The sequence below is a fragment of the Hemitrygon akajei genome, chromosome 13 (assembly GCF_048418815.1).
Source record: "Hemitrygon akajei chromosome 13, sHemAka1.3, whole genome shotgun sequence".
NCBI classification, from domain to species: Eukaryota; Metazoa; Chordata; class Chondrichthyes; order Myliobatiformes; family Dasyatidae; genus Hemitrygon; species Hemitrygon akajei.
Window position 1 is genome coordinate 15,525,322 of NC_133136.1, and position 27,882 is coordinate 15,553,203.

The 27,882-nt window shown below is 41.2% G+C and overlaps 1 protein-coding gene across 1 annotated transcript in view; it reads right to left on the reverse strand.

Moving 5' to 3' along the window:
- The window catches only part of LOC140737658 (A disintegrin and metalloproteinase with thrombospondin motifs 12-like), a 615,581-nt gene that overhangs the window by 333,364 nt on the left and 254,335 nt on the right, over nt 1-27,882 (reverse strand). The window contains exons 9-10 of the mRNA XM_073064184.1: nt 19,664-19,808; nt 8,331-8,423 (exon numbers count right to left, since the gene is read on the reverse strand). Of these exons, the coding sequence (XP_072920285.1) occupies nt 8,331-8,423; nt 19,664-19,808 (238 nt within the window). The remainder of the gene's footprint in view (nt 1-8,330; nt 8,424-19,663; nt 19,809-27,882) is intronic.

The window sequence follows — 27,882 nt, forward strand, 5'->3', positions numbered from 1 at the left end:
CAGGTGCAGACATTCCAGTTAAAGGAACATGTGTGGCAAAAGTATCACACAAAAATATTGTGCACACGCTTTTATTTGTGGTGGTGCCAAAGAATGTACAGTCAATACTGGGTTTATCTGCCTATGAGAGAATGAATTTGGTGAAAAGAGTATTAGTCCCGGACAGTGACACAGAGTCAGAATACAGTGACAGAATAAAATGGCTAGGAGTCAGCCATTTTAGAAAAATGGCTCCCAGAGAAAGCTCCCAGACCCATCCTTTGTTACTAGCGTCTGACAAAGCATTGCCACCAAAACCAGGAGTTGCAATTTTGCCCTCTGGGAGTAATGCACATGCATCAATGGACTATTCATTCCATCATGATCTCACCTCTGCAGGAGGACAAAGGCCAAGCTTGCCAGTACAGTACAATACTGACCTGAAGCCAAAACGTGACAAGAATCAGGATCCAATTGAAGAAGTGAAAGCACAAGTGAAGGAATTGAGAAGTTTTATTGAAATGATGAAGTCTCAGCATAAAAAAGAGATTACACAGTTAATGAATGAATTAGATGAAGGAAAGAAGATTCGTATTTCATTACAAATGGAAGTGGAAGGAATTAAGAAAGCTACAGTACTTGAAGAAGTACAACCCTGATCATACATGGTCCAGACAGAAGAAGGAGCAGTGTTAGGAAGAAATCGCAAAGACCTTAGGAAAGAGCCAATTTCAGAGTTTCCGTTAACTGATGCAGACCAGACAAAACATGAAAATAACAATGAAACACAAGAACTGTGTGAGCCACTGAGAAGGTCTACTCCTGTTCGTAAACCCCCAGAGAGACTGATAGAGACAAGTTACCTTATGCATTTGTTTTGATTATTGTTACTAATTGTTTTTCTTTTTAAGGATAGGAAGATGTGGTGATATCACCTGTCCCATGTAAGAATGTGATTGGATAGAGTTCAGAGCATGCTCAGAAATGAGAGAATGAACTCAGAAGGTCATGCACAAGCCAAAAGCAACACCAAGGAGAGTACTCTGCAGAGCTAAAGAACAAACTGTGCTATTCGACAAACCCAGTGTGGTCTACAAAATCCAATGTGGGGACTGCAGCAAATATTACGTCAGCCTAAGTGGAAGAAAACCATCCGCAAGGATCCATGAACATCAACTGGCTATAAAGCAGCATGACCAACTCTCCCTGTCTCTACCCATGAAGATCAAGAGGGGCACAAATTCAACTGGGCATCAGTGAAAGTTATTGCACAAGCAAACGCGTATCATAGATGAAAATTCCCAGAAGCATGGTTTTCCGCAAACAATTTTATAAAGAGATATGTAGAAGTCGTTCCTATTTATAAGCCATTGCAGGCAAAATTCCAGAAAATGCAGAGTTCAACACACAACCAATCAATGACAAGACCCTCTCCCTAAGTCACAACTGAGTTTCCATAAGGATGACCAGATAAGTATATAAAGTCAAGCATTTGGAAGATACAAGTGAACAATGCATTGATGATGTCTCCTCATATGGTGATGAAACGTTTGCAAATGGACTGCCAAAACTGGAGAACAACTGAACCCAACTATGGAATTTTCTGTTTTCAGTGCTCTGGCATGAGAAGACCTCTGGTCTTTGGCTCTTTACTTTGTCTCTCTCAAGGCCTCTTCTTCCTTTCTTCTTTGCTCTGATAATACTAAATAAAATGACCATAAGCAACAAGTTTCATGCCTCATTCTTAACTTCCGAAGAGTCTTTAGATCGCAAAAGCATTAGGGTTCAACAGTTGTGAGCTTAAAACCTAGTCCATATCTACAATGCCAGGGTTGATCACTGCCTTTATTATTTATCTCTCATGTTCTTGCGTGGGTGGACATTAAACAACCAGCAACTATACTTGATCGAATGAAAAGTTCCACAGTCCTGGCCAACATTCCTTCCAAAATATGTACAAATAAAATTCACTAAGAATTCTATTCTCTAGAACATAAAGTTATGTATTTAAATTTAGTCCAAAATTCAATTCAAACAACAGTGAGTTCCTTCACTGCTCACACCAACATTGCCTTTTCAACTTATACCATCCAATTATTCCCCAACTTGTACTTCAGCTTGTTTATTTATTATTATTACTCATCTATTTGCACATTTTGTCTTCTTTTGCACATCGGTTGTTTGTGTGTAATTTTTTCATTGATTCTGTTGTATTTCTTGAGGTAATCAGTTTCCGGAACAATTATTATCCCTCACCCATCAAGCTCTTGAACCAAAGGGAATAACTTTACTCAACTTCACTTCCCCATCACTGAACTGTTCCCACAAACTATGGACTCACATTGAAGGAATTTTCATCTCATGTTCTCAATTATTGCTTATTTTGTATTATCACTATTTCTTTCTTTCTGTCTTTGCACAGATCATTATCTTTTGCACACTGATTGAACGCCCAAGTTGGTGCGGTCTTTCATTGATTCTATCATGGTTATTATTCCAAAATAGATTTAGAGTATGCCCACTAGCAAATGAACTTCAGGGTTGTTAATAGTGGCATATATGTACTTTGACAATAAATTTATTTTGAACTTTAAACTTTTGATTTCTTTGTTTTACTGCAAGTACCTGCAAGAAAATGGATCTTAAGGTAGCATATGGTGACATAAACGTACTTTGATAACAAATTTACTTCAATTAAAAAAATTAAGTCGACATTGTATTGTGTGTTGGAAACTATTTCAACAATTTGCTGGTGTATGTACAATAAAGGATGGAGTATATTTCATTTATCATAAATGCAAGATATAAATTACATGATCATTTCTTTTATAAAACATTAAATTCTAATAACATTACTTACATTGTTCAATCCAAATTCTATGAAATTTAAATTTCTCAGTGAAAAATCTAGTTTGATTTATTGTGAGAAATCTGTATTTCTTTATTCAATTTGTTTTTCTTACATGTGCCTTTAATGTAGCTCGATGATTCTCGTTCCATCTTGCTGTCCCAATACTGGCGTCCCTGTTCAGTATTCCACACATTTCCTCCTTACTAGAAATGAACAACAGATGGACAAGGACAAATGCAGCAAGCATCCCACGGGCAGATGCAAAGGTTCAAACGTGGGAGGGGAGGAATGTAAGTGTTTAGAACAACCCTGAACAGTTCCTGGAATGAACGATTCCCCGGTGATTATTCAAAGTCAGAGTTAAAACTTAACATTGGCAAAAGGGAAATTGAACGATTCCAGGCTGATGCAATGCTAAAGATGCAAAATGATGAAGATTATACAACAGGTTATTTCACACAAGGTTCTTAAACTATTGAGTTGCACAGACCAGGATGGTCAAGGTCAATGTTGCACTTTTTAAATACATTTTCTTATTACTTTCTCTTTTCCAGGTTCCTTAGGTTGTCATAGCCTGGAATGGTAGTAGGGATAAGCTCAACACAGCAGTTATATTTCATTAGGATCTTGAGAATATTCAGTATGTCTCCAAAATTTCTACCGATGTACTGTGGAGAGCATTCTAACTGACTGCATTGCCTTCTGGTTTTGGGGGGGGGGGATGGTGCTACTGCACAGGATGGAAGTAAGCTGCAGAGACTTACAAACTTAGTCAGCTCCATCATGGACACTAGCCTCCGTAGCTTCCAGGATATCTTCAAGGAGTGATGCATTAAAAGGCAGCATCCATCATTAAGGGCCCCCACCAGCCAGGATATGCCCCCTTCTCATTGCTCCAATCAGAAAGGAGGTATCACAGCCTGAAGGAACACACTCAAGAATTCAGGGTCAGCTTGTTCTCCTCTGCCATGCTATCTCTGAATAGACATCGAACCCACAAACATTACCTCACTACTTTTTTTATTTCTGTTTTTTTGCACTACTTATTTAACTATTTTATGTATATATAGTGGCGAACATTTGCTCCATAATGACACACGAGGAAGCTCTTTAACTCAAGAACCGTTTTATTGTGATAAACACAAAACAGACCGAACTCCATAACCCGGAGAGAGGACCCCCACCAGTCTCACACAGACTGGGGAGGTGACCATCGCATACCCCGGTTACAATTAAGGTGACCCACAAATACATAAGCAAATAACTGTATAACCCGAGCTAAAATGTAACAATAAACAAACTGGAACTTTCCACCATAATCTCACAAAAGCATTTTAACACAAGAACAATAAACAGTACTTGTCATTAGAAACGCATTATATATATACACACGCACACACACACACACACACTTACTATATTTCACAGCTTTTTTCCCCTATTATTATGTACTGCTGTCACAAAGTCAACATATTTCACGATATAAGATATTAAATCAGATTCTGTTTCTGATGCTCCCAATGGTGTGCATCTCAAATAGTCTCTGACAACCAAGTCCGGCTCCTGGCCTTCGCATGTGATTTAGCTACTAAGCCTGGCAGAACCGTTTCTACTGACAGAAGGAGGAGCAAAGGCTGGACACTGGCACCTTAAAACCAGTTGCTTCAGGCAGATAGGGCTTCCCTGCTGAGGTTGGCAGCTCATCTAGGGGAAGGAAAACTCTGATCTCAAACCTCTGCGGCCTTGCAGCCATACCCACTCAGGGGGGACGGCTTTGGGAGTAAACTTCCAAGAAAGAATCTGGAACTGCAGTCCTTAAGGTACACGTGTTGAGTTCAAAGCCATGTGCCGACTCCTGCAATGCCACAGGAGCCAAACTGTATTGGTCTCTGCTGTTCCTTTGGATTCACCAGCTGCGTGGAGAGGTGAAGCCTGCTACATGGCCAACAGCTTGCTCTGCGTATCGTACTCGCTCAGGTTGCCTACTGGCTTGCATATCACATAGGCAACAGGGACGCCACATCCATAGCCTCCTCTCTTATCCAGCCCCTAATGTCCAATTATTTACTAGGTCACAGATTCATATTTGCTGATCCCCTTGGCATACTTTGCCTAAATTGCAATTCTCCTCGAACAACCTGCGCAGTACAGACTCTTTGGCCCATGATGTTGTGCCAAGCTTCTAACCTGCTCCAAGACCAATCCAACCCTTCCGTACCACATAGCCTTCCATTTTCCTTTCATCTGTGTGCTTGTTTGAGAGTTTCTTAAATGCCCCTACCTTAACTACCTTTACCACTACCCCGTTAACACGTTCTACACAGCCACGACTCTCAGTTTAAAAAAAAGTTACCTTGGACATCACCCCTATATTTTCCTCTAATCACTTTTAAATTACGCCCACTCGTATAAGCCACTTCAATGCTGGGAAACGTGCTGGCTGTCCAATCCATGCTCTTGTCATCTTGGACAACTCTATCAAGATACCTCTCATCTTCTTCGCTCAAAAAAGAAAAGCCCTAGCTTGCTCAATCTATCCTCACAGGATATGCTCTCTAATAACCATATAACCATATAACAATCACAGCATGGAAACAGGCCATCTCGGCCTTCCTACTCCGTGCCGAACTCTTAATCTCACCTAGTCCCACCTACCCGCACTCAGCCCATAACCCTCCACTCCTTTCCTGTCCATAGACCTATCCAATTTTACCTTAAATGACACAACTGAACTGGCCTCTACTACTTCTACAGGAAGCTCATTCCACACAGCTATCACTCTCTGAGTAAAGAAATACCCCCTCGTGTTTCCCTTAAACTTTTGCCCCCTAACTCTCAAATCATGTCCTCTCGTTTGAATCTCCCCTACTCTCAATGGAAACAGCCTATTCACGTCAACTCTATCTATCCCTCTCAAAATTTTAAATACCTCGATCAAATCCCCCCTCAACCTTCTATGCTCCAATGAATAGAGACCTAACTTGTTCAACCTTTCTCTGTAACTTAAGTGCTGAAACCCAGGTAACATCCTAGTAAATCGTCTCTGCACTCTCTCTAATTTATTGATATCTTTCCTATAATTCGGTGACCAGAACTGTACACAATATTCCAAATTTGGCCTTACCAATGCCTTGTACAATTTTAACATTACATCCCAACTTCTGTACTCAATGCTCTGATTTATAAAGGCCAGCGTTCCAAAAGCCTTCTTCACCACCCTATCTACATGAGACTCCACCTTCAGGGAACTATGCACTGTTATTCCTAGATCTCTCTGCTCCACTGCATTCCTCAATGCCCTACCATTTACCCTGTATGTTCTATTTGGATTATTCCTGCCAAAATGTAGAACCTCACATTTCTCAGCATTAAACTCCATCTGCCAATGTTCAGCCCATTCCTCTAACTGGCATAAATCTCCCTGCAAGCTTTGAAAACCCACTTCATTATCCACAACACCTCCTACCTTAGTATCATCGGCATATGTACTAATCCAATTTACCACCCCATCATCCAGATCATTTATGTATATTACAAACAACATTGGGCTCAAAACAGATCCCTGAGGCACCCCGCTAGTCACCGGCCTCCATCCCAATAAACAATTATCCACCACTACTCTCTGGCATCTCCCATCTAGCCACTGTTGAATCCATTTTATTACTCCAGCATTAATACCTAACGACTGAACCTTCTTAACTAACCTTCCATGTGGAACTTTGTCAAAGGCCTTGCTGAAGTCCATATAGACTACATCCACTGCCTTACCCTCGTCAACATTCCTCGTAACTTCTTCAAAAAATTCAATAAGGTTTGTCAAACATGACCTTCCACACACAAATCCATGCTGGCTACTCCTAATCAGATCCTGTCTATCCAGATAATTATAAATACTATCTCTAAGAATACTTTCCATTAACTTACCCACCACTGATGTCAAACTGACAGGTCTATAATTGCCAGGCTTACTTCTAGAACCCTTTTTAAACAATGGAACCACATGAGCAATACGCCAATCCTCCGGCACAATCCCCGTTTCTAATGACATCTGAAAGATCTCCGTCAGAGCTCCTGCTATCTCTACACAAACTTCCCTCAAGGTCCTGGGGAATATCCTGTCAGGACCCGGAGATTTATCCACTTTTAAATTTCTTAAAAGCGCCAGTACTTCCACCTCTTTAATTGTCATAGGTTCCATAACTTCCTTACTTGTTTCCCACACCTTACACCATTCAATATCCTTCTCCTTAGTGAATACCGAAGAGAAGAAATCATTCAAAATCTCTCCCATCTCCCTCGGCTCCACACATAGCTGACCACGCTGATTCTCTAAGGGACCAATTTTATCCCTCACTATCCTCTTGCTTTTAATATAACTGTAGAAACCTTTCGGATTTACTTCCACCTTATTTGCCAAACCAAACTCGTATCTTCTTTTAGCTTTTCTAATCTCTTTCTTAAGATTCCTTTTACATTCTTTATATTCCTCGAGCAATTCCTTTACTCCATGCTGCCTATATCTATTGTAGACATCCCTCTTTTTCTGAAACAAGTTTCTAATATCCCTTGAAAACCATGGCGCTTTCAAACCTTTAACCTTTCCTTTCAACCTAACAGGAACATAAAGATTCTGTACCCTCATAATTTCACCCTTAAATGACCTCCATTTCTCTATTACATCCTTCCCATAAAACAACTTGACCCAATCCACTCTCTCTAAATCCCTGCGCATCTCCTCAAAGTTAGCCTTTCTCCAATCAAAAATCTCAACTCTAGGTCCAGTCCTGTCCTTCTCCATAATTATATTGAAGCTAATGCTATTGTGATCACTGGACCCGAAGTGCTCCCCAACACATACATCTGTCAGCTGACCTATCGCATTCCCTAACAGGAGATCCAACACTGCCCCATCTCTAGTCGGTACTTCTATGATTTGTTGCAAAAAACTATCCTGCACACATTTCACAAACTCTAAACCATCCAGCCCTTTTACAGAATGAGCTTCCCTAATCCTAGCAGTATCCTGGTAAATCGCCTCTGCACCTTCTCTAAAGTTTCCATAATCTTCCTATAATGGCGTGACCAGAACTGGACACAAGATTCCACGTGTGGTCTAACCAGAGTTTTATATACTATACAGCACAGCATCTGCCTCACCAGTTAATGTTTCTTGGCTACAGAAGGAGAAACCACAGATCCATGAGCCAGCCCTCAATAGGGAACTGCAGGTGTGGAGGGTTAGTCACTTTAAATTCCTTGGCATTATCATATCAGAGGATCTGTCCTGGAACCAATGCACAAGCCATCACAGAGAAGGCACAACACTGCTACTGCTTTTGCAGAAGTTTGTGCAGTTTTGGCATGTCATCTAAAACTTTAACAAACTTCTACAGATGCACAGAGGAGACTGCCCTGACAGTTTGCATCATGGCCTGGTACGGAAACACAGGTAAATGGCGACATATCTGTACTTTAAATTTGCTTTGAACTCTTTTCATACCTTTTTCTCTCCACAGCTAGTCCCGTCTGCCGCAGCGTCCAGTTTAGAACGACAAGTGCCATTCACTGAGCACCAGAGCGTCTGGCAAATGTTCTGTCAATACAAATAAAAGGAGAGTTATGATTCAAGTGTTACCTTCTGAGATTTATCTGCCCCTAACAAGAGATAAACTTTGTCCACGCCAGATGAATTACAAACGCTGAGTGCGTGTGCGCTGCTGGAGGAAGAAAGCCTCGATCTCGATCTCCCAGTCCCTCATTCTCTCTCGATCGGGAGTGAAGCAACACAACTGATTGCAAGCTTCTGGCCTCTCTCTCTCATCTGTCGCAGGAGTGACCTCTCTCGTCCTCGCTAGTAAGGGAGAGCCTGACTGACATGTTGGGGCACAGACTGTAATTTTCAGATGGACTCCAGCTCAAGGTCTCTGTGGGGGCTTTGCTATTGCTTGCATGGTGGGTGGTGGGTGGCGGGGTTGGGGGGTTGGTGCTTTTGGGGGAGGGTTGATTCCTTTGCTGCTGCTTGTGCATGGGAGGGGGAGGGAGGCTTTGGGATTCTGACGTTTCTGTCATTTATCCTTTGACTTTTTTTCTGTGTCATGAATGTCTGCGAACAGTAAGGATTTCAGGCTATATAGGTTCACTGATATTAAATTGAACCACTGAACATATTGGCTAGGTCAGCACTGGACTGTCGTGCTCTATTCTGGCCATCACATTTTAGGAAACACATTCAAGAGTTATAAAAAAACTCCAGTCATATGTCAGGACTGTTGGCATTCATTTCCAGAGGACTGGAATGTAAAAGACAGGATCTAAGACTTTGTAATGCATTGGTCAGATGGCACGGAGTATTGCGTGCAGTTTGGGCACCTTATCTAAGAAAGGACGTGCTGGCATTGGAACTGGTCCAGAAGAGGTTCATGAGAATGATCCCAGTGGGGAAGGGTGAAAAGCAGATGGAAATGGTGTGAAGAGTACCAGAAGAAAGAGGTGTTAGGCGGAACCGACAAAAAGCTAAAGATGAATGAATGAATCCGAAAAGATGGGAGAGGAGCCAACTACTGCGAAAGGACATTAGTAAACAGTTTCCCTTCCATTCTCTTCAACGTAAAATGGAATTACCACAGAGATGATTCAACCCAGTACCAAATGTCAAGACTGAATAAGATAGATATGTATTAAATGTTTGCTGTCCAAAAGAAAATATATACATTGATTTTGCAACTGCAAATACTTAGGAAGATTATTGCTGAGCACCAGTTCAACAATGGATTTTCAACACAGATGTTGAGTAAGTCTCACAAAACATAACATCAACACAGAGTGGAACTTTATCACGTGCCTTTATCACTTGCAATGGAGAAGTTCACCTCCACTCCCACTAGGGATGGTAAGAGACCTCCAACATCATTTACAAAGTGTTCTTTTTATACGTAAGAATGAAATGAGGTTACTATCTCCAGCGAGCTCAGTCCTTCCGATACAGTTGTACTCTGCCATCTGCGGTTGACTCATCTCTACTGCTTACTTCTACACAATGTTCAGTATATTGGGTGCTGCCAGTGACATATTCCTTTGGTAAGCAAAATTCTTGTGACCACATACATGTAAAGCCATATATTAGTTTAGCATTCTGGGATTTGTACAATTGCATTTTGTTATATCAAATGGTTACAAAAAATATGAAGTTCAATACTGTACATATTTCATCACAGACCAGGTATTATCGTAAACCAAGATTGTTCCAGACAGCCAAAAGAAGATGGAAGAGAAGCTCTACTTGCAAATTCGTACCATATTTCTTCATATCTATACTAATTTACTCTGTCCCTTCACTTAATGCTTGACACCACAGGTCAGTTGCCTCCAGAACAAACTGCAGGGATACAAGAGACTGGGAGCAATGCACAAGCTGATAGAGGAGCTCAGCAGGGCAGGTAGCATCTGTGGTGGGAAATGAAGAGTCAACATTTCAGGCCAATACCCTTCATCAGGTCTGGGAAAGAACAGTGGACAGGCTTTTAAAAGCACAAGATTCATGCCACATGGTTGTGAGCTTGAGGACTGTTCACTCTACTCTATCAAAGAAGGAAAACAATGGAAATGAAGGAGTGGGGATCTGTTGGCTATGATTAATCAAAGCAATCACCGCTACTCTTGCTGTTTTTAATACTTAGTAATGCATCCAGCAGGATACCCAGAAAAATATGTTTTCTTTTATAACCATACAATTTGTTAAAACTTGAAAGGAATCCTTTGTGTGTGTGTGTGTGTGTGTGTTGTTCGTTCAGAACAGTCAAAAGGAATCACAGACTCTGGGACCTGGATAGCTCTGATAATCCTCAGAAATTTTCAGAAGTGAAGGCCACAGGGTTGCTTTTTGACAGCTCTCTCATGCATCTGAACCTCAATTAATTTTACTTACCAGAAGCAAACCCAATTACTTTTATAAATTACTTGTTCTCTCTGCTTCAAAGAACATACTGAGTTACTTTATATATCATTTATGGATGCAAAGATTCTGCGTGATTGGCTTTTTCCTTTCAAATATGCATCCCTAGATACTTGAGCTTTCAAGAGAAGAAATATTTTTTTCATGGATTCTGACAAATCCTTTAAGAACCTCAAATAATTCAACTGCATAACATCAGATTATTATTTTACAAACCAAGCAAAACTTTTGGTCACTTTCTTCAATTCTATATATGCAAGATAAAATTCATAACAAAGCTTAGCTCCTATCAAATGCAAAGATTTACCTTGCATATTTAAAACAGAATTGCTTAGGATTAATTTTGCTTCATTGTTAGCTAGATCATGATCAAATCTACAGAATGATTTTGCATAACTTGATTATAAAAATCATTGCATTATATTGTAAACACAAGAAATCCACAGCAACACACACAAAATGAGGCATTTCGCTGTATGTTTTGATGTATGTGTGACAAATAGAATTTATCTAATATAATCTAACACACACTTCAATGCTTTTACACATTGAGTAGCTGAGTGTATGAATGGCTGGTGAGATGTCTGCATTAACAAGCAGGTGTACAGGTGTCCTATTAAAGTGGCCACTGAGTGTATTTCCCATATCTAAAATCAAAGCATGAATAAGGAATAAAAACATGGTTCTGGATCTCATCCTGTATTTGAGAATAGTAGTTCAACAAGCACATTAAAATGATATGAAGGGGGAAGACTCCAACATTTACAGGAAGATGAGCATGATGGAGAAACGGAGTGGAGGTTGAAGCTGCAAATGGCAGATAGGACTGTAAGCTGGAGATCCACGATGCCTGTAACTGAGCGATTCTGTAAAAAAATTACTGGGAGGAAATCTGACACATTTGTTTCTTCTCTCCATGGCAGGCGGTGGGGATAGCTTGCTGAGCAGCTGTCAGGCAGCAGGGAGAAGAGACGCACAGGTTGAGGTATTTTTCTAAATCAAAAGCAGATTTCATTTTCTCTGACAAATGTCATGAAATCTGTTGTTCTGTGGCAACAGTAACATGCAAGATATAAAAATTACTGTATGTTACAATAAATACATTGATTACTACAAAGCCAGAGTCTTTTCCCAAGGTGGAGATGGCTAATACGAGGGGTATAATTTTAAGATGCATGGAGGTAATTGGAGGGGGAATATCAGAGGCAAGTTGTTTCTTCACAGAGTGTTGGCTGCATGAACTTGCAGCCAGGCTTGGCAATAAGAGGCAGGTACATTAGGGACATTTAAGAGACACTTAGTTAAGCACAGGGATAAAAGAAAAATGGAGGGCTAGGTGGGAAGGAAGGGCTTGATGTAAGACTTAAAGATACAAAGTACTGTAGTCGCGCGTAATGCGCTACTAAAGAAACACACGGAGGCAGAGAGAGCAGAATGCCTTTACTCATTCAAAATCGCACGCTTAAATCTCCCCTCCAATGGGCCCCTGCAACCCACGGGGCGGACATGACGTCAGACTGTCCCCGGAAGGTCTGCCCCGAGCGGGTAGTTCCAAACGCGCTACTGCGGCGGTTTGAGTCCCGCGAGTGTGGGCCGCCACAGTACACTTATTATCAAAGTGTGTATGCAGTATAGAAACCAGAGATTCATCTTTCTGCAAACACCCACGAAACAAAGAAACACCATGGAACCATTCAAAGAAAACATCAAACACCCTACATGCATAAAAAGAACAAATCATGCAAACAGCAAAAGCTATATTGACTGTTCTGTTGTACATCTTACTGTACATACTATTTATTACAAATTAGTATGATTGCACATTCAGAAGGAGACGTAACGTAAAGATTTTAACTCCTCATGTATGTGAAGGATGTAAGAAATGAAGTCAATTCAATTCAATTCAATGAGCGAATATCACAAGGAATATTAGACATCAAACCACAGAGCCCTGGAAATAGTCTAGGAATGTTCAGTTTGGTTCATTTCAGTTCAGCACTGTGTTGTTCATTGACTGCAGACTGCAGAGCCAGTCTGCCCCCATCAAAATCACACAAAACAGCAATGAAAAACAAACAGGGATAACCAGAAACACATATAATATGAACTGCAGAATTCTCCAAGAATAGGTCCAAACCATGCCGATCAAACTTTGCCCACAGCCCAAGCCCCCTGTACCTTCCTCCAGCAGCAGCAAACAAGATGGAGAGGGTAATCAGTCAAATGCAGGCAGACGGCACAGAACATCCACTCGCCTTCTGCTCTTGTCCTCATTGATTAATCAGCAAGATCGGCAAGAAATGGGGTTGATCATGGGCTCCTGCTGTGACTCCAGTCCTCTTGGCCTCCAGGCTACATACTCTGCTCCAAACCTCACTGAACTCTCTTAGAGACAGCAAAGCACAAGATCGCTCAATTGGCCCGAAAAATGTCACAGGTTCCAATTGCATGCAATTTAGTAGTAGAAACATGTTTGAAAGAAAAAGTAATTTCATTAACTGTCTGAAGGGTGTCACCATTGGTCAAATTGCTCACTGGCGCCATCTCTTAGAGCAGGTTCAAGGATCAGCACAACATTATGGACCAAGGGGCCTATACTGTGCTGTACTGTTCTATGTTTTATGGTCTAAATAGTGCAAAAGAGGAATAGTGAGGTAGTGATCATGGGTTCATAGTCTGTTCAGAAATCTGATGGCAGAGGGGAAGAAGCTGCTCCAAAATTACTGAGTGTAGATTAAAAGGCTCTTGTTTCTGCTCCCTGATGGTAGTAAGGAGAAAAGGGCATGTCCCAGGTGGTGAGCATCCTTAATGATGGATGTCTTCAACGGCGGGGAGGCTTGTGTCCATGATGGAACTGGCTGAGTCTACAACCTTCTGCAGTCTCTTTGATGCAGCATATTGGAGACTCCATACCCAGGCGGTGATGTAACCAGTCGGATCGCTCTCCATATGGTACATCTATAGAAATTAGCTACAGTCTTTGGTGATGTACCAATTCTCCTCAAACTCCAACTGAAGTATAGTGAGTGACTGGCAGGCCTTTTTTTGTGATGCATCAATATGTTAGCCCCAGGATAGATCCTTTGAGATGGTGACAGCCAGAAACTTAAAGCTGCTCACACCTTGATGAGGACTTCCCCTTCCTGAAGTCCACGATTGATTTCTTGGCCTTGCTAATGTTGAGTGCAAGGTTGTGGCTGTGACACCACTCATCCAGCGGATCTATCCCATTGTTGGGTTGTGGGAGGCTTCTGATCAGTCAAGGGAGATCCAGATCATCAAATCAGGTGGGGTTTGAAACGCAGAGGCAAAAAGACCTTCAGATTTTGGAAAGGTAAGCCAATTGCTTAAGAGGTGGCAGGAAATCATGTTTGAATCTTGCCTATAATCAGCTCTGGAAAGTCATTTATCAACAGGATATGCCCCTTTTTGTCCAAGAAATGGCCCAAACCCAAAATATCATTTGGAAGTTGTTAAATTTCAATGTGCATTACAAATTAAATAATTAAGCATAAGTGACCATCATTGAGATATGTAAATAACTATGCAGATGATTTTGGTGGCGGTGGTGGGGCTGAGAAGGTTGCATTTGGGAGTCAGACATCTGATTTTGAGACTTTAACTTCTTATCTTGTTGAGATCAAAGTCCAGTCTGAAGTGACAAGCTCCAACCTAATCAATAAAGCAATTTATATGGAAAACTGAGGTTTGAACTGCAAACAATTTCAGTGGTAGTAAGGAAGTTAGTATCTTTGGATAATAGTTAAGGCAGAGTTGGGAGTAGACATAACTGTAAAGTATTCTCACTGTGGAACACAGACAATAAGAGAGTAAAGGTGAATGGATGCAAGTGCACTTTATATAACAAGTATTATTTTTACAGCAGGAAAAAGGATCAAAATAAACAGAGCTAATGCAGATGTGGCACTTGGAAACTCAAATGTTAGAAGTTGAGTTCAATATGTTTCTGCTACTCTGCCCAATGCTATCTACCCATTTTATGCCTTATGAAATGGGATATATGAGCATTTGGAAACCCATGAGCTAATTAGAGAGAACCAGCATGGCTTTGTGCAGGGCAAGGCATATCTTACCAACTTGATTGAGTTTTTGACAAGGTGACGAGAGAGACTGATGTAAGAAAAACAGTGGATGTTGTCTACACAGATTTTAGAAAAGCATTTGACAAAGTCGCTCATGGGAGGCAAACTCAAAAGATTAGGATGTACGAGGTCTGTGGCAAATTGGCTGTTTGGATTCATAACTGGCTTGCAGAGAAGACAGAGGGTAGTGGTTGTAGGGACTTATTTGAGCTGGAGGTCTCTAATTAGTGGTGTTCCACAGGGATCTGTGTGGCACCGTTGCTGTTTGTGATGTATATAAATAACCTGGATGAAAATGCAGATGGGTGGGTGAGTAAGTTTGCAGATGATTCAAAGATTGGTGGAGTTGTGTACAATGCTCCCTCTAATTTGTAATGACCAGAATGCACAAAAATCTTGTGCTGTGCAATTTTTTGCCCAGTGACAACAGCGTGTGTGCACTGAATAATTTCTTTAATAAAGACAGTATAAATAAGCCATTATAAAATCTACAGAAAAACCATTGCAACCTCAACGTTGTCAACACTGTCCACATCCAAAATCAGAAAAGGAAACGCGATTGCATACAATCATGAAATATGCTTAACATGCCAACAAGATAAAGGGTGACAACCTTTTGTGCACAGTTCAAGCAACACACACAAAATGCTGGAGGGACTCAGCAGGCCAGGCAGCATCTATAAAAAAAAAAGTATAGTTGATGTTTCAGGCTGAAACTCTTCGGCAGGACTGGAAAAAAAAAGCAGAGGAGTAGATTTAAAAGGGTGGGGGGGGGGAAGAGGGGAGAGAGAACCACCAGGTGATAAGTGAAAACTGGAGGAGGAGGGATGAAGTAAAGAGCTAGTGAAAGAGACAGAAGGTCATGGAAGAAAGAAAAAGGGGAAGGTGATGGGTGGGCAAGGAGATAAGGTGAGAGAGGGAAAAAGGGATGGAAAATGGTGAGGCGACAGGGGTGGGAATTACTGGAAGTTTCAGAAGTCGATATTCATGCCATCAGATTGGAGGCTACCCAAAAGTAATATAAAGTGTTTTTCCTCCAACCTAAGTGTGGCCTTATCACGACAGTGGAGGAGGCCATGGATGGACATATCGGAATGGGAATGGGAAGTGGAATTATAATGGGTGGCCACTGGGAGATCCTGCTTGTTCTGACAGATGGAGCACAGATGCTTGGCGAAGCGGTCTTCCAATATACGTCATAGATGCTGCCTGGCCTGCTGAGCTCCCCAGCATTTTGTGTGTGTTACTCGGATTTCCAGCAATCTGCAGATTTTCTCTTGTTTGTGCGCAGTTTAAGTTCCTTTGCACACTAGTGGCAAAAGGTGTGTGCACGCACATACACGCACACATTAGGGGAACATTGGTTGTGAATAGTGTGTAGAAGATGGCAAAGAATACAGCACAATATAGATCAGTTGCAGATGTAGTCAAAGAAATATTAAATGGAGTTTAACCCCAGATAAATATCAGCTGCTGCACTTTAGCAAGAGGAGAATTATCACAAATATCTATATCAATAACAGTTTGAATAAAAGGAAAAATAAACATAATCAAGATCAAACAAAGTATTAATCTAATAGTATATAATAAAGAGAAAGGTAATTGAGTCTCCTCTTATCCATAAAAAGGATAACCCAAGTTTATCCAGTCTCTCATGTTAGCACATACCTCCTGGTTTACCTCTTCTGCACCCTCTCCAAACGACCAGAACTGTACGCAATACTCCAGATGTTGAGACCCTCTCTCACTTCTCCCCCTCTATGATCTCTGCCTTTGACAGTTTAGTGGGACCCTCTCTCACTGCACCCACTGTGTGTCTCTACCTTTGACGGGAGACTCAACATCCTTCGTATAGTGGGGTGTCCAGAACTGTATGCAGTACTCTAGACGTGGCCTAAACTAATTGTTTGGAATCTAATGACCTTGCCTGGTGTCTCAGGGCTGGATGTGCCTGCATACGTACCACCTTAGCCCGACCCTGGCACTCCTCTGCCACCTGTCCACATTCCTGCAGTGCTCCACCCTTGTCAATTGCAATATCCTTTTCTCCCACTGAATTTACAATCTCACTCTCTACTCTACGCTGAGAAATTCAGTACTGTGCAAAAGTCGTAGTCACCCTAGCTATCAATATGTGCCTAAAACTTTTGTACAGTACTGTATCTATCTAAATTTCTCTTTAAATGTTGAAATTGATCCTACATCCACCACTGCCACTGGCAGCTCATTCTATACTCTCACTCTCCTCTGAGTGAAGAAGTTCTTCCTCATATTCACCTTAAACATTTCACCTTTGACACTTAGCCCATGACTTCTACTTTTAGTTTCAGCCAAACTCGGTGGAAAAAGCCTGTCCTATACTGCTTATAAACTTGTATACCCCTGCATAGAACATTACAGCACAGTACAGCTCATGATGATATGCTGACCTCTTAACCTATTTTCAGTTCAATCTAACCCTTCACTCCTACATACCCCTCCATTATCATCCATTATTATCACCTAACTATAAGTTTTTTAAATATCCCTAACGTATTTGCTTATACAACCACACTTGCCAAGGCATCTGGTGCACCCAGCACTCTCTGTGCAAAAAAACCTGTCTCTGATATCCTCCCTATACATTCCTCCAAATTATGCCCCTTCATATGCTCACTGCAATTTGCCTATCACCACAATAGGTCTACAGCGGACGCAATCTCATTGGCTCTCCACGTGGCCTTGGTCACATGGACGATATAAATACTCTATGTCAGAATGCTATTCATTGACTATAACTCAGCGTTCAACAGCATCATTCCTACAGTTCTCATCAAAAAGCCACAGAACCTGGGCCTCTGTACCTCCCTCTGCAACTGGCTCCTCAACTTCCTAACCGGATGACCACGATCTCTGCGTGGATTGGAAATAACATTTCCACTTCACTGACAATCAACACAGGCGCACCTCAGGGATATGTGTATAGCCCACAGCTCTACTCTCTCTACACACCTTACCGTGTGGCTAGGCATAAGTCAAACACCATCTATAATCTGCTGACAATACAACCATTGTGGGCAGAATCTCAGATAGTGCGAGAGGCCATACACCAGCAAGATATACCAGCTAGTTAAGTGGTGTCATAGCACCAAGCTTGCACTCAACATCATTAAGACCAAAGAACTGACTGTGGGCTTCTGAAAGGGTAAGATGTGGGAACACAAACCAATCCTCATAGATGATCAGAAGAGGATGGGGGGGGGGTGAATACTTATGCAATCAATTATTTTGTGTTTTATATTTTAATTTATTTAGATCACTTTGTAGAGATTTGCTTTCACTTTGACACAAAAGACTCTTTTACTGTTGATCAGTGTCAGAAAAGTCTAATTAAATCCAGTGTGATTCAATGTTATAGAACAATAAAACAAAAATTTCCAAGGGAGGGTGAATAATTTTTATAGGCACTGTTTGTATGTATATACATACTGGAATTCACAGCTTTTTTTTCCTCTCTATATTATTATGAATTGCATTGTACTGCTGTCACAAAGTTAACAAATTTCATGGCATCTGCTGGTGATATTAAACCTAATTCTGATTCTGATTAGCCAACTCCATCCTTGAGTTTCAATTTAACCACATTTCAGCTTATCCTATAATAACAACAGCTTAATATTTTATCAGCAACACTAGAACTTAAAACATCGTTACCTGTGAATAAAATTATTTGTGTTAGGATCATTTGGCCAACTCTATCATTACTTGAACAATTGCATTGTTCCCATTCTTCTAAATAAACGCATTACACTGGTCACATAATGGTTCCATAACTGGGAACTGTTTGTGATTCGATTCTTCGTAACCTCAGAAGGGAACAATTTCAAAGAAGGTTGATTAACGTGAGTATTTACTTATTGTCTTCCCGATGAGCTGTTATGTTTTTGAACCAACCAGCAAAATCCTAGTCACAACTACAGTTTAGAAACTTTATTATGACTCTAATAATGTTTCACTAAAATGGACTGTTCCTGTTCTAATTGCTTTTTCTGTGTAAAAATTGTTTATAATTGGTGTTTACTTTGTTTTGTGTGAATGATGTTATGACCTTGTAACGCTACTACAAGTAAGCTTTTCAATGCACCAGCGCATATGTGTAATTGTGCATAAGACAATGAAAATAAACTTGAAATTGAACTGCGTAGTCACAATGGCATAGAATCAAACTATTCAAAATCTAATGGGCTTGTTTTAATGGACTCAAATTATCAATGGATGTTATATTGATTGAAGTATTTTACAAGCAAAAATGAAAGACGTTGCTTTGATAGTTTCCAAAGCAATTCTCTTAACCAGCCCCACAATGTGACTGTCAACATATCTTTGAAAAGGCAGTGGTGTCAGTTTAATTTCTATGGAAAGATTACGTGTAAACACTTCTAAATCTATTAGCTGCTACCTCTTTTCCATAACTTCTGAAGGTGTTTGTACTTGCATAACTATTTTGCAATCATTTTAAGTTTATGCAAGAATTTGCAAAAACTCTGATTTCCATAAGTCATGTTTTCTGTAATATGGGAGGCCTCTATATATTCAGTCTTCACTATTGTCTGGTATGTAACTTGTTTTGCTAACTTGCCCCTTCACCCAACACAATTTTTTCCAAGGAATCTATCACCTTTATTTTTAGAAATGCCTTACACTTAGAAGTAACACTGGGCAATTTGTAAGAAAAGTGAACTGAGTTATAGTCTTATCCACTCACATTCTTAGCAACACATAAAATAGGCAGTGACTTACATCCATTTCCTCACAGAAAGTAGAGTTAGGTCCGTACTGGAGCTGACATTGATGATGGACGTCATATAGCACTCCTGGAGCAATGGTGGGAACCATTAACTCCGGTTTAGTTGGTTGATCATTGAGACAGAAACCCCAGCCCCGACTGTGGGTATAAAAACAAAGAGAGCTCATGATAGAATACTTAATGAACAGGAACACTGACAGGCAAAGGCTGCAATGGCTAATTTACATTCCCAGCCAACAAACCCCTATGAGTGAAAATTAATATAATTTTCCATATAATTGTTAGCGACTTCTCCTGGGGGGAAATGGTGGGTCGCAGGCACCTTCAGGATAAGAAATTCGATCTCTTCCATGGATCACCTGCACTCTTGCAAAATCAGAATCAGATTTAATATCACCAGCATATATCATGAAATTTATGAACTTTACAGCAACAGTACAATGAAATACACGATAAATAAATATAGAGAAAAAAAGCTGAGTTACATTAACTATGCACAAGTAGTGCAAAAAAACCCCCCAGTAAAAATAGTGAAATAATGTTCATGGGTCCAATGTCCATTCAGAAATCAGATGGCACAGGGGAAGAAGCTGTTCCTGAATCACTGAGTGGGTGCCTTATTGTACAGCAATAACTTCGACCAGATGTTTTCAGTAACTGTTGACCAGTCATGCACATCGCATTGGAGGATGCTTCAACTCTGGGATGTTGGTAGGCTTCCTTGCATGAACTGCTTGCTTCAGGTCCTTCCACAACACTTCTACAGGATAAAGGTTAGGACTTTGATTTGGTCATTCCAAAACACAAAATTTTCTTCTTTTTAAACCATTCTGTTCCTGATTTACTCTCATCTTTTGGATTATTGTCTTGTTGCAATATAGAACTTTTATTAAGCTTCAGGTGATGGACTGCTACACTGACATTCTCCTGTAAAGTGTCGTGATATAATTTTGAATTCATTGTTCTCTCAGCAACTGCAAGCCGCCCAGGCCCTGGGGCAGCAAAGCAGCCCCAAACCATGATGCTCCTTCCACCATGCTTCACAACTGGAATAAGGTTTTAGGGTTGGTGTGCAGTGCGCTTTTCCCTCCAAACATAGAAATGTGCATTTCTGTAAAAGTTCAATTTTTGACTCATCTATCCATAGAATATTGTCCCAGAAGTATTGTAGAACATCCAGGTGGTCTACTGCAAACTTGAAACATGCAGCAATGTTTTTGTTTGGAGTGGTTTACTCCATGGCATCCTTCCATGAACATCATTCTTGTCAGTATCTTTCTTACAGTGGACACATGAAGAGAGACTTCAGTAAATTCTAGAGTTTTCTGCAGGCCTTTTGCTGTTACCCTTGGGTTCTTTTTCACCTTCAGCAGAGCACATTGTGCTCTTGGTGTGATCTTTGTAGGATCCCCACTCCTAGGAAGAGTAGCAACACTACTGAATTTCCTCCATTTGCAGACTATTTCTCTACTGTGGACTGATGAACACACAAATGTTAAGAAATGCTTTTGAAGCCTTTTCCAGCTTCATGCATCTCTACAATTCTTCTTTTAAGGTCCTCTGAAATCTGTTTTATTCGAGACATGGTGCACATAAACAGATCTTTTTTCAGAAGAGCAGGCTCTGTCAGTAATCTAACTTTGTGTGACTTTTTTTAATAGGGCAGGGCATCTCTACAGCCCACACCTCCAATCAATCTCATCTCCTTGAATGGAACACCTGACTCCAAATAGCTTTTGTAGAAGGCATTACCCCCAAGGTTCACATACTTTTCCCAACAAATACATGTAATATTGTATATTTTTCCTCAATAAATAAATAAACAAGTATAATGTTTTTGTGTGTTATTTATTTAATTGGGTTATCTAGTTTTACAATTTTAGGTAATATGCAGAAATAGAGAAGAGTCTACAGGATCTACTGTATTTATATATATATATATAAGGAAAAGAGGTAAGAGGCCCAAGTGGGAAATAGAAGAGGAGGGAAGGGGGACGAAGAAAATTACCAGAAGGAGAAATTGATGTACATCATCAGGTTGGAGGCTACTTATATGGAATATGAGGTGTTGCTCTATCCTGAGATTGGCCTCATTGGGGCAAAAAAGGAGCCCATGGACTGTTATGTCAGAATGGGAATGGTGATAAGAATTAAAATGGTGGGCCACTGGAAATTTCCTCTTTTAGCAGATAGAGTGGGGAAGCTCGACAAAGCGGTCCCTTAATATACGTCGTGTCTCACAAATGAGACCGAATTGGGAGCAACAGATACAATTGTCAGCCCCACAGATTTACAGGTGAAGAGTTGCCTCACCTGGAAGGACTGTAAGGGAGGAGGTAAATAGGCAGGTATAGCATTTTTATTGCCTGCAGGGATATGTGTCAGGAAAGAAATTAGTGTAGAGGGACAAATGGACAAGAGAATCACAGAGCAGCGATCCCTGTGGAAAACAGAGGTGGGCGGGGGGGGGGGGTGGAGGGAGAGGGAGGTACAGATGTGTTTGGTGATATCACGCACATATCACATCAGATTTCCATTCCTTCTCCCGGCTATAATTTTACATTGTTTAAGGCTGTTTCACATTTTGTGTCCTCTCTGCTTAAGTCCCACTCAGTACTTGTAAGGAAAAGTATCAGCCTGATGTGAAAACCAATTATTACATTACTGCAAACAGGAGGGTTTCAGCCTGAAACATCGACTGTACCTTTCCTCCATAGATGCTGTTTTTCACAGAGTTCCTCCAGCAGTTTGTGTGTGTTGCTTGCATTATATTACTGCACGTGCTGTCACCCATACAATTTTATTACATGCAACTCCGGATCACAATTGCAGTGTTTTGATACTCCAATCACCATTAGGAAGTCATAGCTTTCGTCACTGCTCAATGGCTTCCGACTTCAAAGTTCAAAGTACATTTATTATCGAAGTACCATACGTTACTCAGGTTCATTTTTTGCAGGCATTCACAGAAATGAATTATGATAGAACCAATGAAAAACTACAAAGACCAATAAACAACCAATGTGGTAAAGAAGAACTGTGTAAACACAGATAAAAACAGATAGAGATGGATAGATAAATAACATATCAAATCTCTACATGGGAAGGCTACCAGTGGAAATCAACCATGACTGCTTTTATATCAGATAGCGAAAGCCCTGCAGCCTCACAGAACGAGATTGAAAATTAGTGCTGAAATTGGGACACCTCATGAGATAAAAAGATTTAAATCCACTGCACCATTTCATACTCTGTCTAACCTTTACTCATGTAAAACTTAAACAAGCTAACAAATATGCAAAGCAGTCCCTGCACTTCAATTCTCAAATGTTGAATTCAATCCGTTAGATTCAAAATCCTTTGTAAGAGATGAAAGGTATTTGATTTGCGGAAAGCCATTAGGAATTACTTCAGTTATCTCTTCTAGCTTCCTAATTATTTGACATAAGCCAATCATTTTATGATCAGCTTGATTATTTTGAAGAACAAATACAGTGTTAGAAGTACCTGACCACTCTGACCAAGGACTGATGGACAAATAGACTGACTGAGAGGTTCGTGGATAAAAGGAAAATAGAAGGCTACATGGGAGAAAAAGTTAGATTGAACTTTGAGTAGGTTAAAAGGTCTGGGCTGAAGGGCCTGTACTGTACTGTAGTCTTCTGTGCGCTTAAAAGGTTAGCATTAGCTGTCACATGTACAATGAAACCTCGGAACATGCAGTGAAATGAATCTTTTAGATAGATAGATAGATACTTTATTCATCCCCATGGGGAAATTCAACATTTTTCCAATGTCCCATACACTTATTGTATCAAAAAACAATTACATATAATATTTAACTCAGTATAAATATGATATGCATCTAAAATCACCCTCTCAAAAAAAAGCATTAATAAATAGCTTTTAAAAAGTTCTTAAATAGTTTACTAAAATACATTGAATGGTAACTTAAGCTCAGTCATAACCCCGGCACTTTAACATATTTTCCCCCTGGTGGTTGAATTGTAAAGCCGAATGGCATTGGGGAGTAATGATCTCTTCATCCTGACTGAGGAGCAATGCATCGATAGCAATCTGCCGCTGAAGCTGCTTCTCTGTCTCTGGATGGAGCTATGCAGTGGATGTTCAGGGTTTTCCATGATTGTGTCAGTTTATGAGACCACAAGACATAGCAGCAACATTAGGCCATTTGGCCCATCTAGCGTGCACCACCTTTCCAACATGGGCGACATATTATCGCTCTCAAACTTACTTCTCCCGGTAACACCCTGACGAATCAACAACCTATTAATCTCCACTTTAAATGTATCCACAGACTGGGCCTCCACAGCTGTCGTTGGCAGTGAATCCCACAGATTCACTACCTTTTGGTTAAAGAAATTCCTCCCCATCTCTGTTCTAAAGGGACATCCTTCTATTATGAGATCAGGGAGATCTGAGATTTATCTTCTGAGATCAGCTCACAAATGTCATGTTTCTGGCTCCAACACAGCATGCCCACAACTCACCAACTCCAACCATACGTCTTTGGAATGTAAAGCCCTGTGGTCACTGGAGAATGGATCGACTTTTTACAGACTGTGGCAGGAATTGAAGCCCAGATGGCAATCACTTCCACTGTACAGCGCCACTCCACACACTCTGCCTCTCTCATCAACGTACTGTTCTAGATAGGAAACAGAAAGTATGAACTGAAGGGCAGCTGCACGGAAGACCACAGCTTGAGTCTAGTGTGGAATCTTAGACTCCTTATCCGAGGAAGGAGGTTCTTCCCATGGAGGGAGTGCATAAAGAATTACAAAGGGAACTGAAAAGAGGAGATGTAACCTTGTGTGTCTGTCATTAATGAGGCTGTAAAAAACACAAAAATACAACTGCAGGTGCTGTGGATCAAAGAACATGTACACAGCGCTGGAAGAACTCAGCAGGACAGGCAGCATCCGTGAGAAAAGAGTAGCCAACGTTTCGGGCCGAGACCCTTCATCAGGAATAGGGGGGAAGAGAGGGCAGAAGCCCAGTAATAGAGATAGGGGAGGGGGAAGGGCTAGAGGCGTGAGGTGGAGAACCAATCAGAGAAAAGATAAAAGGGGAGGGGGAGGGGATAAGCATGAAAGAATTGTAGAGATAAAGAAGCAGGTAGTTGAAAGGGGAGAGAGGCAGAGAAGGACCTGGGATAGGGGAAGGGGTGGGGGGGGGGAGGGGAATTACCAGAAATCGGAGAATTCAGTGTTCATACCACCAGGCTGGAGGCTACCCAGACAGTAGATAAGGGAAAAGATGTTCTCAGGGAAATGTACAGCAGAAATGTGGCAAATGTTCATGGGATATTTGCGTGGCATTCTGCATAGGAACATTCCAATGAGACAGGGAAAGGACGGTAGGGTACAGGAACCATGGTGTATAAAGGCTGTTGGAAATCTAGTCAAGAAGAAAAGAAAAGCTTATGAAAGATTCAAAAAACTGGGAAATGATAGAGATCTAGAAAATTATTAGGCGAGCAGGAAGGAGCTTAAGAATGAAATTAGGAGAATCAGAAGGGGCCATGACAAGGCTCTGGCGAGCAGGATTAAGGAAAACCCCAAAGCATTCTACAAGTATGTGAGGAGCAAGAGGATAAGACGTGAGAGAATAGGACCAATCAAGTGTGACAGTGGAAAAGTGTGTACAGAACTGGAAGAGACAGCAGAGATACTTAATGAATACTTTGCTTCGGTATTCACTACAGAAAAAGGACCTTGAAGATCATAGGGATGACTTACAGCGGACTAAAAAACTTGAGCATATAGACCGGATGAGGTTATACCCCAGGCTACTGTGGGAGGTGAGAGGAGATTGCTGAGGCTCTGGCAGTGATCTTCGCATCATCAATGAGGACAGGAGAGGTTCCGGAGGATGGACGGTTGCGGATGTTTTTCCCTTATTCAAGAAAGGAAGTAGAAATAGCTCAGGAAATTACAAAAACGAGGAAATCTGCAGATGCTGGAAATTCAAGCAACACACACAAAAAGCTGGTGGAACGCAGCAGGCCAGGCAGCATCTACAGTAGAAGCACTGTCGACGTTTCGGGCCGAGACTCTTCGTCAGGACTAACTGAAAGGAAAGATAGTAAGAGATTTGAAAGTAGGAGGGGGAGGGGAAAATGCAAAATGATAGGAGAAGACTGGAGGGGGTGGGGTGAAGCTGAGAGCCAGAAAGGTGATTGGCAAAAGTGATACAGAGCTAGAGAAGGGAAAGGATCATAGGACGGGAGGCCTAGGGAGAAAGAAAGGGGGAGGGGAGCACCAGAGGGAGATGGAGTACAGGCAGAGTGATGGGCAGAAAGAGAGAAAAAAAAGGAGGGGGGAAAATACTAAATATATCAGGGATGGGGTAAGATGGGAAGGAGGGCATTAACGGAAGTTAGAGAAGTCAATGTTCATGCCATCAGGTTGGAGGCTACCCAGCTGGTATTTAAGGTGTTGTTCCTCCAACCTGAGTGTGGCTTCATCTTGACAGTAGAGGAGGCCATGGATAGACAACTTCATCTTGACAGTAGACGAGGCCGTGGATAGACGACTTTTCCGGCTCTCAGCTTCACCCCACCCCCTCCGGTCTTCTCCTATCATTTTGCATTTCCCCTCCCCCTCCTATTTTCAAATCTCTTACTATTTTTCTTTTCAGTTAGTCCTGACGAAGGGTCTCGGCCCAAAACGTCGACAGTGCTTCTACTATAGATGTTGCCTGGCCTGCTGTGTTCCACCAGCATTTTGTGTGTGTTCCAGGAAATTACAGACTAGTGAGTCTTACTTCAGGTTGTGTCTTACAAGCCTGATTGAATTTTTAGAGGATATGACTAAACACATTGATGAAGGTAGAGCCGTAGATGTAGTGTATATGGATTACAGCAAGGCATTTGATAAGGTACCCCATGCAAGGCTTATTGAGAAAGTAAGGAGGCATGGGATCCAAGGGGAACTTTGCTTTGTTGATTCAGAATTGGCTTGCACTCAGAAGGCAAAGAGTAATTGTAGACAGGTCATAATCTCCATGGAGGTTGGTGACCAGTGGTGTGCCTCAGGGATCTGTTCCGTGATGCCTACTCTTCATGATCTTTACAAATGACCTGGATGAGGAAGTGGAGGGATGGTTTAGTAAATTTGCTGATGACACAAAGGTTGGGGGTGTTGTGGATAGTGTGGAGGGCTGTCAGAGGTTACAGCTGGACATCGATAGGATACAAAACTGGGTTGAGAAGTGGCAGATGGCGTTCAACCCAGATAAGTGTGAGGTGGTTCATTTTGCTAGGTCAAATATAATGGCAGAATATGGTATCAATGGTAAGACTCTTGGCAGTGTGGAGAATCAGAGGGATCTTGGGGTCCGAGTCCATAGGACGCTCAAAGCTGCTGCGCAGGTTGAATGTGTGGATTAGAAGGAATGTGGTGGATTGGCCTTCATCAACCATGGGATTGAGTTCAAGAGTCGAGGAATAATGTTACAGCTATATAGGACCCTGGTCAGACCCCATTGGAGTACTGTGCTCAGTTCTGGTCGCCTCACTACAGGAAGGATGTGGATACTATAGAGAGAGTGCAGAGGAGATTTACAAGGATGTTGCCTGGATTGGTGAGCATGCCTTATGAGAATAGGTTGAGTAAACTTGGCATTTTCTCCTTGGAGCAACAGAGTATGAGTGATGACCTGATAAAAGTGTATAAGATGATGAGAGGGATTGATCGTGTGGATAGTCAGAGACTTTTTCCCAGGGCTAACACAAGAGGGCATAGTTTTAAGGTGCTTGGAAGTAGGTACAGAGGAGATGTCAGGGGTAAGTTTTTTTTTACACAGAGAGTGGTGAGTGCTTGGAATGGGCTGCTGCTGACAATGGTGGAGGTGGATATAATAGGGTCTTATAAGAGACTCCTGGATAGATACATGGAGCTTAGAAAAATAGAGGGCTATGGGTAACACTAGATTATTTCTAAAATACATGCTCGGCACAGCATTGTGGGCTGAAGGGCCTGTATTGTGCTGTAGGTTTTCTATATTTCTGTGTTTCTATGTTTCTAACCGAATGCAGAAGACAACAAACTGTGCAAATACAAAGAGAAGAAACAATAATAATAAATAAATAAACAATAAATATAGAGCACCTTTTAAATCTACATCTGATCTTTTTTTCTCCAGTCCTCCAAAGGGTCTCTGCCCAAAACATCCACTGCACTTTTTT